At 36.8% G+C, this 16,591-nt stretch overlaps 1 protein-coding gene across 1 annotated transcript in view; it reads left to right on the top strand.

The window, feature by feature from the left end:
- LOC149554833 (uncharacterized) overlaps positions 1-10,092 on the top strand; it is an 87,530-nt gene extending 77,438 nt beyond the window's left edge. Inside the window, exons 12-14 of the mRNA XM_089828841.1 lie at positions 8,412-8,623; positions 8,981-9,438; positions 9,593-10,092. Coding sequence (XP_089684967.1) covers positions 8,412-8,623; positions 8,981-9,020 — 252 coding nt within the window. The 3' untranslated portion in view covers positions 9,021-9,438; positions 9,593-10,092. The remainder of the gene's footprint in view (positions 1-8,411; positions 8,624-8,980; positions 9,439-9,592) is intronic.
- The last annotated feature ends 6,499 nt before the right edge of the window (positions 10,093-16,591 follow it).

The raw sequence follows: 16,591 nt of genomic DNA, 5'->3' as shown, positions 1-16,591 counted from the left end.
AAGCATACCTACAGACTACCTACAGCCATTCTTAAGTACCCATCAGGAAACCATTCCGAGGGTGTACAAAGATAGCCGACGGCAACACAAACTACGAAGACAAAATAAAATATGGGTTCGAGATAAATTAAAAATAATCGGCCCGTTACACATTAATTAAATACATTTATTTTTTATTGGGGACATTACAGTCCTCCCATCCCAAAATTTGCTTGTCCCCAAGCAAGTGCAGTGCCGGGTGTTGGAGGATGTGTTCGCCTTCCCACATTGTGTCGTCCAGCGGTAGATGTCGCCAACATACCAAGTACTCCCTAACAGTTCAGTTCCGCAAGACTTTTTTGCGCACTTCGAGAATCTCAACAGGTTCCAGAATGAGTTTCCCCTCATTGAGTGGTGGAAGATCTATAGTGACGGTGATGGTTTTCTTGATAGCCTTCTTCAGACAAGAAACATGGAAGACATTATGAATGGGGCTACCTTTGGGAAGCTCCAGTTCGTACGCTACTTCACCAATGCGACAAATCACGCGGTAGGGACCATAAAACCAGGGCTTCAATTTCTCCTTCCTTGTTCCTTTTAGTGAGGACTGTCGGTATGGTTGAAGCCGGAGGTAGACCAGATCACCCCCCTCAAAACTTCTCTCTATCCGATGTCTGTCGGCGTACACCTTCTGTCGGTTTTGTTCCTGTTGAAGGTTTTCTTTCAAGCTCCTCAGAATGTCCTGTCCCTCCTGAAGCCAATCCTCCGCCCTTGGTGCGCAACTATCGCCCAACACTACATCAATGAAGGAGAGTGGTTCGTGCCCGTATAGAGCTTTGAACGACGCCATCCCTATCGACATGTGATACGTGGTATTGTAGAAGTACTCCACGAGATGGATCCATTTCACCCACGTGCGTTGTTGTGCCGAGACGTAGTTTTGTAGGTAGCCTTCGAGCCATTTATTCACAATTTCAGTTTGGCCATCCGTCTGTGGGTGGTAGCTCGTGCTCGGTGATAATTTAATCCCTGCCATCTGAAACAGTTCTGTCTAGAAGATATTGATGAATTGTCCATCCCAGTCGTTGACAATGTTTCAGGGTAACCCGTGCAGGTGGAATACTTCTCTGAAAAACAGTTAGACGACCTGTGCAGCCTGAAGGTCCGAGGGGATGGTGAAGAAGTGAGCGTACTTTGTCAATCTATCAACTACCACGAAGATGCAGTCCTTTTTGTTCACCCTGGGAAGACCTGTTATGAAGTACATTGATATACTTTCCCACTTATGTTTGGGAATCGGCAGAGGCTGTAACAGTCTGGCAGGAAGAGTGTGTTCGGATTTGTTTTGTTGGCAAATAGTGCATTTTTTGACATGTTGCAACACATCCCCTTTCAGTCCCTTCCATGAAAATCTCTCTCAAATACTTCTGTAGGTCTTAAGGAAGCCGAGATGTCCAGCCAGGGGGGAGTCGTGCACTTCCTTCAAGATCTTTAGCTTTAGCTTGGATTCTGGCACTAGGTAGATCCGATCCTTATAATAGATGATATAATTCACCACCCTATATCGATCGTCGTGGATGTGACCATCCATTATCTCACAGGCAAACGTATTTTTGGAATATTCCACCAACAGTTGTGCCTTCCAATCGGCTGAGATCTGTTCTAGTGAGCAGATGGTGGGTTTTCGGGACAAGGCATCTGCAACAACATTGTTTTTCCCTTTTACATATTCAATGTTGAAATCAAAAGATTGAACCTTACCCATTTTTGTTGCTGTTCGTTCAAGTCCCGCTGCTCTAGGAAATATCTGAGGCTGTTGTGATCCATATGGACAACAAACTTGGCACCAACTAGATACTGCCAAAACTTGGTCAGTGTGTGAGCAATGGCCAACATTTCTTTATCATAAATAGAATATAGGCGTTCGGCTAGTGTAAGCTTCCTGCTCTCATAGGCGATGGGGTGTCTGTCCTACATCAAAATCGCTCTAATGCCTTCCCCTGACGCGTTGCATTCCAAAATGAAAGGTCAAGTGAAGTCGAGCAATGCTAGCACCGGACAAGTGCTCATGGCTTCTTTCAGCTTATCAAATGTGAATTGTGCTTCTTCGTTCCACTGGAAAGCCCCTTTCTTCGTTAGATCCGTTAAAGGTGCGCCGAGCTGAGAAAAACCTTTGACAAATCTTCTGTAGTAACTGCACAATCCGAAGAACCCTCGCAGATCCATGAGTGATTTCGGGGGAGGCCAGTCAAGGATAGCCTGAATCTTCTCTTGATGCACTTGAACCTCATATTGACTGACGACATGCCCCAAGTACAATATCTCTATCATTCCAAACTCACATTTGGACTATTTGGCGAACAGGGACTGTTCTTCCATGATACTCAGAACCTCGTTCAAATGTTTCAGGTGCTCCTCCCACATCTTGCTATAAATGAGAAGATCATCAAAGAACACCAACAAATACTTATGCAACTGCTTGTTAAAGATGCAGTTCATGCACGACTGGAATGTAGCAGGTGCATTGGTCAGACTGAACGGCATGACCAAGAATTCATAGTGTCCATAATGGCAACGGAAGGCCGTTTTCTCCACATCCTCTTCCCTCATTTGGATCTGATGGTATCCAGAACAAAGATCTATTTTTGAAAAATAAACCGCACCATGTAGTTCATCCAACAACTCATCAATCCTCGGGATGGGGTACTTGTTCTTTATTGTCCTTTTGTTCAGAGCGCGATAGTCCACACACATGCGCAACGTTCCATCCTTCTTCTTGATGAACACTACGGATGATGCGAACGGGCTGGAACTAGGATGGATCCATCCCTTCTCAAGCAACTCTTGAATCGTCCATTCGATCTCATCCTTGAATTTCTTGGGGTGGCGGTATAGAGTGGTTATGATTGGTTTTGCCCTTGATTCCAACTCTATTATGTGTTCAAATCCCCGATTCGCGGGTATGCCAGGTGGAATATCAATGAAAACTTTTTCATGCCTACTTAAAGTACCCTGAAGCTCATCATCCTGTGTAGGTATTCAGTGCCCCTTCATAGGTTTCGCTGAGATAAAACAATGCGCAACCCACTCAACATCATTGTCTTGCAAGATTGCCTCCATCTGATGTGTGGAAACCTCCTTCGGACCCTCATTTGCCATCCCTCGGAGGACAACCTTCATTTTGTCAACCACAAAAGTGAAGTTCATTCGCTTGAAACTCTGAGTGTACTCATCAAGCGTCTCCATCCATTGTATGCCAAGAATGACTTCCATGTCGGCAAGATCCACTATGAAAAAGTCCTCTGTCACTGTGTGATTCGCCATCGTGATGCTCAACTGAGGAACGAGGTGCGTGCAGGGCAGGAAAGTCCCTTCGGCAACCTTGACCTGAAAGCCTGCGTGTGCTTCCATAGGGAGATTTCTGCATTTTACCAAGGATGAGTTTATGAAGTTCAAAGTAGCTCCACTATCCAACATTACCATGACCCTTTGTCCTTGAAGGGTACTTTGTACACGGAAAACTATGCACCTCGGACTGCCCGCCAAAGCAATGGATCCCCTGCGCTATACCAAGGCGGCAAATCTCTTCGTTTGGTTTAAACTAGCCATGTTGGTGTCACCACTGGGTTGGATCTCTTCCACTGGCATTTCCTCTTGTTCCTGTTCGTCCTCTTCATCGGACATTACCTTGATGTAATGGATCTTCCCCTTCCTGAGGCAATGGTGGTTAGGCTCCCAAGGTCCCTTGCAATTGAAGCACAACTTCTTCCTTCAGAGTTCTTGTCGGGATGCTTCATCCAATGACGGCTTCTTGAGCGGAGGTTTGTCTCTCAGAAACGTTAGCGGTTTCAGATGTGAGTGACTCCGGGAGGATGAGGATGATGCCGACGACGATGCCATGCTTCGTGCCTTACTAATTGCTTTCAACAGGGTTGACGGATTGAATCCCTTCACCCAACCCTTCAATGGTTCTGCCAACCCGTCCATGAAGAGTATGACTCGCCTTCGTTCAAAGATGTCTGTGACCAACACGAAAAGTCTCTGAAACTCTGCGATGAACTGATCTACCAATCCTATTTGCCTCAATTGTGCTAGATCTTTGAAATTGAGCTCAGGGTCTTTTCCATCAAATTAGTCTCTCTGTGAACTCTGCGTAAGTCTTTATTTGATCATGCCCAAGAGTGATAGTGCCATGGTGCCACCATTCGTGTGCAACGCCCTCCAAGTGCAACGCAACAAATTTAATCGCTTCTTCAGGCATAGGATTTAGCTGGAAATAGGTGTCGGCTTTCATCACCCACGCCTGCACTGAAATGGAGCTCGAACCATCAAATGGAGACAGGTTCACTTTACTCAATTTTCTCCTCAGATCATCGTTAAAATATCCTCCTCTATTTCTGCCTCCTGCGTATCTCATTCTTAGGTCTGCCTAGTCCTTGTAGGAGATGTCTTCCTCAAGATTTGCATTCCTCCAATCCTCCCTTATCTCTTCGAAGGTTGGAAGTCTTTCTCCACGATATATCTCTGTCTGCGGTGGAAAGGTCGGCATGGACGGTCAAGAGCGTGCTGAGTGAGGGTGTGATCTGCCTGCTACCAAGTCCGCGCTGTGCCCATTCTATTTTCCAAATATTTTGTTTTCTACTAACTTCTTGAGAGTTTCTTCCATGAGCCGCTGTGTATCAATGATCTGTGCCTGGTTTTGCACAAGATCCCTCAGAAGTGCAACGAGTTTGGCACCTGCCAGTTCTCGTTCCTGTTCTTTAGCCATTCAATCAATGGAATGTGTCCTTCTCTTCCGGCTATAAACTTGCATTCAACGTCTACAAGCTGGCAGGATTGATGGCTCTAATACCACTGTAATGTTCCAAGCCCTACAGAATGACAGTACGGTAGGTTGAACTTCAAACTTGGAAGACCTTCGTACAGAACAGGAAGTTCGTACGGGCTATATAGGAAGCTGTACGGTAACTAGAGGCCGTATGGAGCAACTGGGATATGTTCTGTGCAATTGCTGTACGGTGGTATACCGTACGGGATGGGAAACATGCGCAAGAATGAAGCCAATCAAGTTCGTACGGTGGATGGTGTACAACAACTGGAGGCCGTATGGTGACTTAGGAATGCTGTACAGTAGAGATGAAGACTGTACGGTGGTTGCTGTAGGGGGTAAAGGACCGTACGGAGGTTGAGAGTCGAATAGATCATACGTAGTAGGAATTTAAGCACAAGTATGCTTATAAACATAGGGTAAGAGGTGGATGGTAGAAGAGGGTAATGCAGCAACAGCCGTACAGGCCGTATGGTACACAAATGGAGGGAGAAATAATGCCGTACAAGAGAAATATAATGGAAATATGAATGATGCATACAAAACACCAAACGTTAATGGCACAACACAGAAAATTGCGAACATTGAACATGTAGGGATGAACATTCACCAGATTTACAAATAATATAAGCACTCCAATTTTCTGGATACAGATCAATTGAACACCGACGGAATAGGGTGGGGATTGAATCCCACCGAAACCGTGCAAGCCAAATAGGGAAGGTCTTTCACTTCCGAAATGGCGAACAATGCCAAACTCCAGCAGGAATCCGCAGTACTGATAAATGAAATCCAAAAGCATACCTACAGCCGTGCTTAAATAACCATCGGGAAACCATTCTGAGCGTGTACAAAGATAGCCGACGGTGACACAAACTACAAAGACAAAATATAATATGGGTCTGAGATAAATTAAAAATAATCAGCCTGTTACACAAATTAATTAAATACATTTATTTTTTGTCGGGGACATTACAGTTTAGTCCAGAGTTATAGCCCCTTCAATTGTACGGCCACAGACAAATGCATTCTTCTCACTAGCATGTGTTTTGGATAGTTATGTTCTACTTATGGTCTTTGTGTACTTCTAGTTTTCTTCCTTAGCTCTTTGCTAGTGGGAGGCATCGACATCAAAGTTTTTCTTTGTCTGCAGTGCTTTCACTTAAAAAAAAAAGCTATCACAAGTTTGGAAAACCTTATCTAATGTTAGTGCTTGAGTGAGACAATGACAGTAAAGCATTTCCCAGTTTGAAAATATATTATAAATCTGACTGTTTTTAAATCTCTTGGTTCATCTATTAGTCTGAGTTAAAGATTATCCATGGCACTTTGGTCTTTTTTTATTCTTGTTTGCAGATATCATTGAGACTATGGTTAATATTTGTTAATATTATCTATATACTTCATATTTTCAGTACTTTTAACATTTTTATAGCCAAACCCCATGGCTTACTGAGCAAAGGGTTCCCCAGAAAAGTTACTCCAATACTAACTGTTCTGGGAACTTAGCTTCTACCAAATGGTGTTTGCGATTGCTGTGGCTACAATGCAGCTTTTTGGAATGGAAGTAGCTGAAGAATATAGCTCAAACCTTTTCTTTTGATTAGCACAAAAGTTCTCCAATGTGATATACATGAGGTTTTGTGATGAGAAAGGAGCCACATTTCAGCAGCTTGTCATCTTCAGACGACTTCACAATAGGTTTTGGACTACGAGCCAGGAATCAGGACACCATAACTGATCTTTTGCGCTCCTTTGAAAATTGCTGTCTTTGGGCAGAGTGCTATGTAGCTGTTTGTTTAACTATTTTACCTTATCTATTTTGTGTAGTGTATTCCTTTTAATTTAAATGGTCGAGTAGAGTTCATAGTAGTATTACCAAATCTTGCCAGATTTGTTAGACTCAGCTTTGATTTTTAGTCCATAGAAACTTTACTAAGATTTTTCAAAATTTTTGGCCTTCCGAATGAATTTTCAAACCTGACAACTGTGCTAGGGGAAGAGCAACAGTAACCAAACAGATTCAAATAACTGCGCACTCCATGCACACTTGACCCCCCAATTACAAAGTTTAAAGGAACCCCAAAAATGATAACACATATACTGATAGCCGATCTTTTTTACCTTTTTTGGCTTGTAATTGGCCCATTTTTGCACCACTGTGGGGATGCGTACAAATACTGGGACATCTGTCCACAAGTACCGGCATTTTTTAATGAACAGCTATTGGTACATCTTTGAGTGGGTATCGGGCAGCACTTTGTAATGACCACTTTTTGACCATTTGATTCTTGACAATCTTTATAGGAGTTTATGTTAAAACCTAATAGCCAAGATTCCTTTTTAAGATGTCAACTCACATATGAAGATAACCAAATAAAAATCACTGAAATCTGGCTTGTAGTTTAGGCTCCGCAGGTGCACAAATTTAGGGTGTGCAGATCTTAGTGCTCTTCCCTTGATAGAAAGCTTTTCTGGTATCTTTGTCACTTAAGATCTGATTAGAAGATAGGATCTGTCATGATAAAGATATCTAAAATAAGAGGGTCTTATCATCCGAAACTTAATATAAAATGAGACTGTCAAACTTTGAAAAATATGATGTTAGTTTCTCTGAAATCTCTCATCTAAACTTCTCATTTCTATTGGACCCGGAGTTTGTGGTTACTGATTATCTGTGGGACTAGATATCCACTTTTTATATTTACCTTCTTGAAAAAGAAAGAGAAATTGCAATCTTACAAACAACGAAAGTAAATGTTAGAATTTAGTATACATTTTTTTCACAGTTCTAATCTAACAACAAAATGCCAGTATTAGGTTTTTGTTTATGAGATGACGATGATGGTTCATGAATCGTGATCCAAATTGCCAGTGCAATCATTTTACTCTTTATAGTGGTTATAACTAAAAGCATTCATTTTTTTTCAATGATCATGGTTGCCTTGAATATCCATGAAATAACATGTCATGATTGTTTGTTTGAACACGTTACATAACTATCTGTTAATATAAAGTTTTTCTCTTGTAGATTACAATGATGGATCACAGGGTGTGATCCAAACAGCTAAAACAATCAAATTCTTCTATATACAGGTTCTAACATGACCATTTTTTATTTTTTAATCAAGGACCATGGAAGCCTCAAGTCTCTGAGGAAAACACATTTTGAGCGTTATTTTCAAAAATAAAATCTATCTGCAAGTACTTGTCTATTTTTGTAGTATTAGTATTGCATGCTTTTATTTTGTGTAAAACAGTTACCTCTAAAAATTTATCATACAAAGTTTTCCATTATTGGTGATAAGCATATCATTTTTATTGCTGAGATTATGTAAAAGAGGCACTGAAATAAGATTTCACTCTGCTCATGAAGAACATCTTTAGGCACCCATGACAAAATCTTTTTAGATTAGGAATTGTATTTCTAAATGTACAAGGTTTAGGAATTATATTTCTAATGTAAGAGGTCTTGTCAAATTTAATCTTTCAAAGATGAGATTAAATATAGAAAATGTTATATTTATTTGTCTTACTGTTTTGCTTTTCTTTCATCTAGCATTGTTTATTTGGAACTGATCAGTATATTGTTTCTCTTGTGTAGATACAACAGATGTTGATTACACATGTTTTTCAGTGTGTTTCCTCCCAGTGTGGGTACCAGAATTGTCAGACTGTCAAAGGGATCTTTCGGCATGGAATGAAATGCAAAACTGGTCCTAGTCAGGGCTGCACCGATTGTCGGAAGATGTGGCAGGTGTTACAGTTACATGCACTATCTTGCAAGGAACCTGAATGTATTGTTCCCCATTGCATGTATGCTCACGATCCATTTTAGGTCTTGTGTCCTTTTCTCGTTATATACTGTATCCTAGGATTATGCTGTTAAATTTTAGTAAAATACCATACATAGGCACAATTAAATCGAAGTGTGGGTAGCATATATGCCACAGCTGCATGCACAAGTTTTATGATGTGTTCTCTTTTGCACGTACATTTATAACCCAAATTAGGCCATGTTGTTTTTTTTGGTAAATAGTATCCTGAGATTCTGATTCTATATTCTAGGGAAATGCCATTTATAGGAAACTAATGCTTGGAAAGAAAACATTCCACACTAATGTATCCGTTCAATTGTTTCAATCCATTTAATTGTGTTTGCTTATTTTACAGGGATTTGAAACGACAGTGGAGGTCTAGAAATCAAGTGTAATCATAGCACGGGTGCTGGTGTTACTTAAAATAAGAGGCAAAGAACTGCAAAGATCACTGGAAACTTCAATTTATCAATGTACAATAAGTTCGAGGAACCTTTGAAGAAAAATGATTCAATTAAAGACAACAATTCTTGAAATATACTTCAGGCAGTTTCTGGTTGGATAGTAAAAAATGAATGAGCAATTTTTGTCGCTCTTTCTCAACATCTCTCATTCCCACCTGAACTGCATAAAAAAATGATGCTCATTTGTTTTGACAGACATAATGTGTTGGCATTGGAGAGCTGTATGGTGAATTTGGCACCTCACGTATCTTTCAATGCCACTGAAGTTATGTTTGGCATTATGAGGCAGACCAAATGCTGATAAACGGGTTATTAATCTGATCAACTTGAGGGAAATGCACAGGTTCCAGTATGTTTTCATTAGCATAAAACTCATTTGTTGGCCATTTGTACATTGTGTCTGCTGGGATTTCATATTTGCTTTCTCTGCTTTACATTTATTTTGTATTTTAAGTTGATGTTTCTTTTGATAAAAAAAGTGGCTTTGTATCCTGATCATGCAGTTTGAGATGACATGCTGTAGTAGAGCCCAAGGATAAAGATGGGATCATGCAAAGTGATTTATTTGTCACTCGGGTATCTCCAAGCCTTTTCCAACGCAATTACTGCTCATGGGACACATTATAAGAAGAAATTCGTTCATTCTTGCAGCCTCGTGGCTGATTTTTTATATTCAATTATTCTTTTTAGCTATCTTCTTTGGTAGCTGTCTGTTGTATATTTTATTGTTTTGTTCAATAAAAGGACAATTCAGAAAAAGTTAAACAAAAAAGGAAGTGATGATTCAGGTCATACTGTGTAGACCATTATTATGATAAACAACAATGGTTACACATTAGAGCTTCCTGCATAGGTGGCTGAAATATAAAAGGTGGGAAGAACTGTTACAGGCCCAAAAGCATAGGGAAAGAATGAATGATGAGATGTAATAATTTTTTTAACCATCTATAATTATTATAAAAACAAAAATTAAATAACATAAATGACAATTTTTTGGTCGGAATTCTTGTTTATGAGGAAATGTCAATCTATATTTCACACCATCTTCCCTTTTATTAATTTTTTTTTTCAATCAAAAGTTTTCCTTAAATGTATAGCTTTATAGAAATGATTTGCACATGTCGAAGTTTTTTATTGACAAGAATGAACTCCCTTTATTTATTTGGAAAAGCCATACTCCCTTTCTTAAAATTAAATGTAATGAAAAACATAAATAGCAACAAATGCAATAGAAACCGAGCTTTTGATCACGCAGGTTTTTTTGAGAAGATCCTTTTTCTAAAAAAATCTTCAATTAATTTGATTCCATGTTAAAACAAAAATTGACATGTAGTTTTGTAAGTAAATGCAACATTTGCAACATAATTCCAATACATGAGAGTTTGAGTCTTCACAATGATTGCTTTCAAAACGATCACATGGGACTTGGCTATTCAGAACTTAAAAGGTCAGAATTCATTTTAATTATTGAAGTCATAAAAATGTGTTGTCAACAAGCCATTTAATGCCCCTAAAGACAATTTGGACCTTGTGAACATTCCTAAAAAGTGATGATTCATCCTTTCATCACTTTGGGATGTGGAAATTAAAAATTTAAGAGCATGGCACTTTGGAGGTATCACTATAAAATAAAGCAACTTGGTTTTGATTCCTTATGTCTTAAAATTATCCTTAATTTTTATTCGCAACATATTAAAACTTTTATTTTATGAGAGAAGTCTTGCATATCCTAAGCTTTGTGAATTATTGATTGAAGTCTTTATTGAACTATTCCAAGGTATCAATATGGTATATTCCAATTTTATGAGTAAAAGATTTTCCCATCTTTGATATCCATTGACACTATCATCGCTTTTAAATAGATAATGTTGTAGGAATATATAACTTAAAAACACAGAATACAATATACAATGCAACTAAAATATAAAATTAAAAACAACATAATGTATTCATTGTGCATTTATTTCCAAAATAAGATTACATACACTTAGATCTTTAAAAACATAATGGAAAACTCAAACCAACTCATAAACTAATAACCAACTCTATTTAACAATGTTTATTATCCTTCATTCTTACCCATAACAAGCATGGGGAATAATTATCATTATTATATTCTTACTCCCCCATAATGAGCATTTTGAAAAAATTGTAAAGGTATAGGTGTTGCAGCACTATTTTGATCTAAGTGCTCTCTTGGCCATCTCCAAATAATAACAAATCATCAATGTAGTAACCTTGCAAATCAAAGATGATCAACCTATGATAAACCGTCGCGAGTCACGTTAACTAGTGCTTGATCCAATAAATACCATACATGGTCATCTCTTCACTATCTGCAATTCTCAAAACTCTAAAGCCTGCTTGCTCCAATGCCATCCTTGCAAAAGAATTTCTTTTTGACATAGGAATACTTGTGCTTGAATAATTGTTTGATCATACCTAATATTTTGTACCAACTTGACCCCAAACTCCATCTGCAATGCATTTTGAATTAGGTTCTTCAATGCTTTATTCCAACATTTCTTTTTAGTTTGGTTTTTAATTCCACATAAGGTATATGGATGTAAATCAAAACACTTTTCCTCCGTATGCCCTTTCTTTTACAATAAGAATATTCAATTTCCAGAATAAATTTGTTGGAACTTAAAACATCACCTTCTATTACTAGAGACATCTCCTAGGATTGCAAACTTTGGCCTTATTGTTGGTTCTATTTCTTATGTCATTCCTTGCTCACAAATGTCTAATCGTTGACCTTTATTTCTCATTCTTTTTATCATTTTTAAACCAACATTATCATCAAAATAATTTGCAACATTTGTATAGTCAAATATAGGATCATCACTTCACTCACAAATAGCTTCATCAAAAGCATAATAACCAAACAAAGAACATAAATATTTTGTTCCACATGCAACATTACAAACAACCGATTTTAACCTTAATTGTTCATAATCATCTTTTAGTTTTAAAATTTATTTTATTTGTAAACTATTTTCCTCTACTACCTTTTGTAACTCTTCTTCAAGATCACCATTCTTTTTCTTAATATCACTGAGTAATTTCACCCTCTCTTCCAAATTTGTAATTTTCTCTTTAACCTTTCTATTTCTATTCTAACGTTGATAATATTATTTGATTTTTTACCCCTTTGTTCACTATTTAATAACTTCTATTATTTCTAAATTGCATTTTTAAACTTCCAATAATTCTTGGTTTAAATTTTCTATTTCACAAATTAAATTATCAATTTGTTTCTCTCTTTTTCCATCTTACCCATTCAAACTTTTTTTCTAATGAAAATTAAACTTGATAACCTATATAGAAAACTTTTATCATATGATGTTTTATGAGATAGACAATAAATCACAAATACATTATGTACCTCCATATATGTTCAAATCCACAACCAAATTAGTGGCTTGACATCTTGTTTGAGAGTGATTCTAAGGGCTTCAACATAAATAGGAAATTAATTCATAATTGTTCTAACTTTTCCCAATCTACAAATACTTTAGTAACCTTCGATTATCTCCTCAAAATTATGTGTACTGAAACTACCTTCTCTTCCCAAAATACTATTTCAAAAGTACATCACGATCTTTTAATAGAACTATAATAGACAATATTAAAACTAAAACATTATTGTTTAAATCTACTTAAGTGAGCTCATTGAGTTTCTTTGAATTCCAATTGGTTTTCGCAGTCCCTTGAACCACCAACATTAGATTCTGTAAACTTCTTTGATACCCTCCAAAAAATTCAAACACTTGTAACTAAAATTAATTAGGCCTTCCTTCTATGAATCCATCAATCATTTTGCAATCCTTTAGTGCCAAATTACTTCACAACATTTTTTACTCAGTGCTGCAATATGTTTATAGACGGTTCTACAACATTTCAAATGATTTTTACAAATCTAACAATCTCCACCCACCTGCACTTTGATACCAATTGTAGAAATATAGAAATTAAACACAAATAATACAATATACAACATACTTCATATATAAAATTAAAGACAATACATCATAATCATTATACATTTATTTCCATAATACAAATTCCACATATACATATACATATACATATACATATACCTATACCTATACCTATACCTATACCTATACGTATTCACACACACACGCGGGCACGCACACACACACACACACACACACACACACACAGAAAACAAAAAAGTCCAACCAACTCATAAACTAATAACAAACTCTATTTAACAATGTTTTTAATCCTTCAAAAGTCACCAAAACAAGTTAACTTCTCAATATTTTTTCTTTAGAGAGTTCCCATGGGTAGTCATTTTGCCAATTTATTTTCTCCCTTATTTGCATGAGTAATAATCACAAGTGAGGGAAACCATAAAGAGTAAAACTATCTATAAAGGATGATGGTGCCAAACAGGATGCTAATACATCGAGATTAGGACTTTATTCTAAAGTAATTATTTTTGGATGGGAATCAAACTAGACTTATTTGTAACATTTAATTTTTGCATGTGATGGTTCTATCAACCATTCATGACTACCTCAAAACAATCCAACCTTGACGAATCATATTGTAAACAAAGATAAGGACAATTGTAAAACTCATGGAAGATTATTAGTAAACAAGATTCTTATTATTCATTGCAAAGGAAAGAATACTAATGTACAACCTTACCCTATATTCCTACTAGAGAAATAAATGAATAGGAAGGTAATCCTTCTCCAACCTTCCAAAATTTTGAACAAGATTATGAAACAACATGAGCTTTTAATTGTTGGAATGTGATGCCAATGTTATTGTTGTTGTTGACATTAATGGTTGTCATTGATGTCATCATATCTTGGTTGATTGGATGAGGTTTTCGTGCTTCGGCGTTCTAGTTTGGCATGCTTTGAAGGTTGTCTGCTAATGATATATCTTTGGCCTTGTCTTTCTTGGGCCCATTCATTTTGCAATATATCATGGTGCATTCCTTTAGGTTCAAATTGCTCTAGAAATTGGTTAACATGCTTTAGAATATTGTTTAAATTATGATGTGTACATTCTATTTGTTATTTTTAAGTATCATGGTAAATGTGTAGCTTGTTGACTTGAGAAAGGAGATCCTATGTTGTCCATGTTTCACTCCTTTTCACCATGGGAACTTTTTATGGTGGCCTATTTTAAATTATATTGGCCAACTCAGAAGTTTATGTAGGCATGAAATGATACTTTCAAGCAATGAGCCCAAGGATAGTGAGTGTTATCTATAGTAAGCACCCTAGTAGTGAGTGTTAGAAAGTAAAACCCACCAAGATAACTAAGTAGGGTTGGGGGGTGAATTAATTATGCATTTAAAACAACTCTCTGTAGACACCTAAATAAAGTATTTTTATTTTCTAAAAAAGTCCTGATGACATCATCATTTATTAATTAATTATTTAATTAATTTTTATGCCATTAAATCCCTTTATCTTAATTAAAAATATTTAATTAAGGAATCCCTCCCAAAAATGTTTAAATCTTATTTAAACATGATTTCCTTTTTTATTAATTATTTAATTAATAAATTGACCAAAAATCCTAAAATAAATAAAAAATTTATTTTTTGCCCAAAACTTGGCCAATTTCCTTATGACCAATAACCTCTTCCAAAATCTTCTAATCCTTCTTTAATTTCGATTAAAGGCTAATCCCATCATTTCCTACCCCTAATCCCAACTCAAAATATTTAATTAAGATTAAATATTAATCCTCATATTTATTAAAAAAGTTTTAATAAATATCTCCTCAACCCAAACCCTTGAAATAAATAAAACTTTATTTATTTCCTAAAAATCTAATTTATCCTCATCCTAAGAAGTTCTAGACTCTTCTAGAAAGTCTTCATCCTCATCCTAGGAAATTCTAGACTATTCTAGAAAGTCTTTATCCTCATCCAAAGTCTAGACTCTTCTAGAAGATGTCTTTAAACTTAATCCTAATCCCCTCCTAACCTTGTCACATTCCCTAAACATAGGTTAAAACTTACTAACCCAAGCCAAAATTAACAAATATCTCCTCCTTCACCCACCCTCATTAAATGCCATCCACTTGCCTATCCCTAAGCTAATCCTAAACCATCCTAATCCATCCTCTAATCATTTGCACAAGCCTAAGCAAGCTTAAAACCTTCCTAATCAAGTCCAAGTAGAATTTGCTCTCATCACCCTCAAAATATCTCAACCATAAAACTTTATGAAGTCCACTAGGTCATAAATGACTCTTACAAGCCCTTTTATTGCTCTTACAAGTCATTATGAGGGTCTTTATGAAGATTTTATCGCTTGAGCCTCCTTTGTTGACTCATCCTTCCCCTTTCCTCCATCCTCTCACCATGTGACATGTGTCACTCCTTGATTGGCTATAAGGAAGCACAATCCATGTGCTCTCCTCTCATTCAATCTAAACCCTCCATAAGCTTTTTCTCATCATTTCATCTTATCCCTCCATCCCTCAAGCCTTTTGCCTATTTAAGGAATCCTCTCCCAAGCCATTTTAATAAAATCCATGAAGTAAAGTTATAATGCTATTTTGAGAGCCAAATCCATACTAAAGCCATCTATCCACACCAAAAATCCACAATCATCCTTTGAAGCCTTTGGAAGCATATTGAGCATACATCCTATCCATTTAGATAAAGCCACTCAACAAGAGAGCTTCTCATTGAGAGAGCCCATTAATGGCTCCTATTCTCAATTGAGAGTTCATCTTAGTCTATCTTGAAGTTTATGAATTTTTTTTAGTTTGTAGAAGCTTTATTTAAATTTGGTTTCTATTAGCATACTAACATTGCTCATATACATTTTGGCACGCCCGGTGGGACCCCGCATGGGTCATCTTCATTAGCTTTTTTAGTCAAGTTTTGTATGTCATTTGCTGATTTTGGCTAATTTTTCTTGTTTTTGTGATTGGTAGGATTGTATAAATTGGTTTTGTAGGTCCACATGAGCATGAAGAAGACAAAGGAACTCATAGTCTATCTCATAGTATTTGCAGATTTTCCAAGCTTATAGGTGGACAAAGCACTTGGAATTCTTCTTCCTCTTCTTGTCTATATTCTTCTTATTCCATCTACTTCTTCTTCTTCTTCTTGTGGGAGATCTTGGCCATTTTTTTTTTTAAGGAAGCAAAATCATACACACTTCTTTTTAGTGCTTAAAATGAACCCCCAAATCATACTTAAATCCATTAAAAAATTAAAAATTTGCAAAAAAGAAAAAATCTTTTAACAAGTGAAACTAAACCAATCTAATCATTTGCATCCTTGCAACATCAAGGTTTTAGATGCATTCATGCAAAGTTAGGAACACTTCATTTTTGGGAATTTAAAAAGAACTTCAAGTTTCCATTTCAAAAGGTTCAAAATCAACACTAAGTGCACACTAAAATCTAAATCAAACTCAAAGCATCAATCAAGGATAAAATGAACCTCATTTGCAAATATGTTAAAGTTTTTTTAAAAATCTCATGAA

Source organism: Cupressus sempervirens, chromosome 5 (assembly GCF_028749045.1).
Source record: "Cupressus sempervirens isolate cs-2001-9-10 chromosome 5, ASM2874904v1, whole genome shotgun sequence".
In the NCBI taxonomy this organism is placed as follows: domain Eukaryota; kingdom Viridiplantae; phylum Streptophyta; class Pinopsida; order Cupressales; family Cupressaceae; genus Cupressus; species Cupressus sempervirens.
This window is presented reverse-complemented; position numbering and strand designations above follow the sequence as displayed.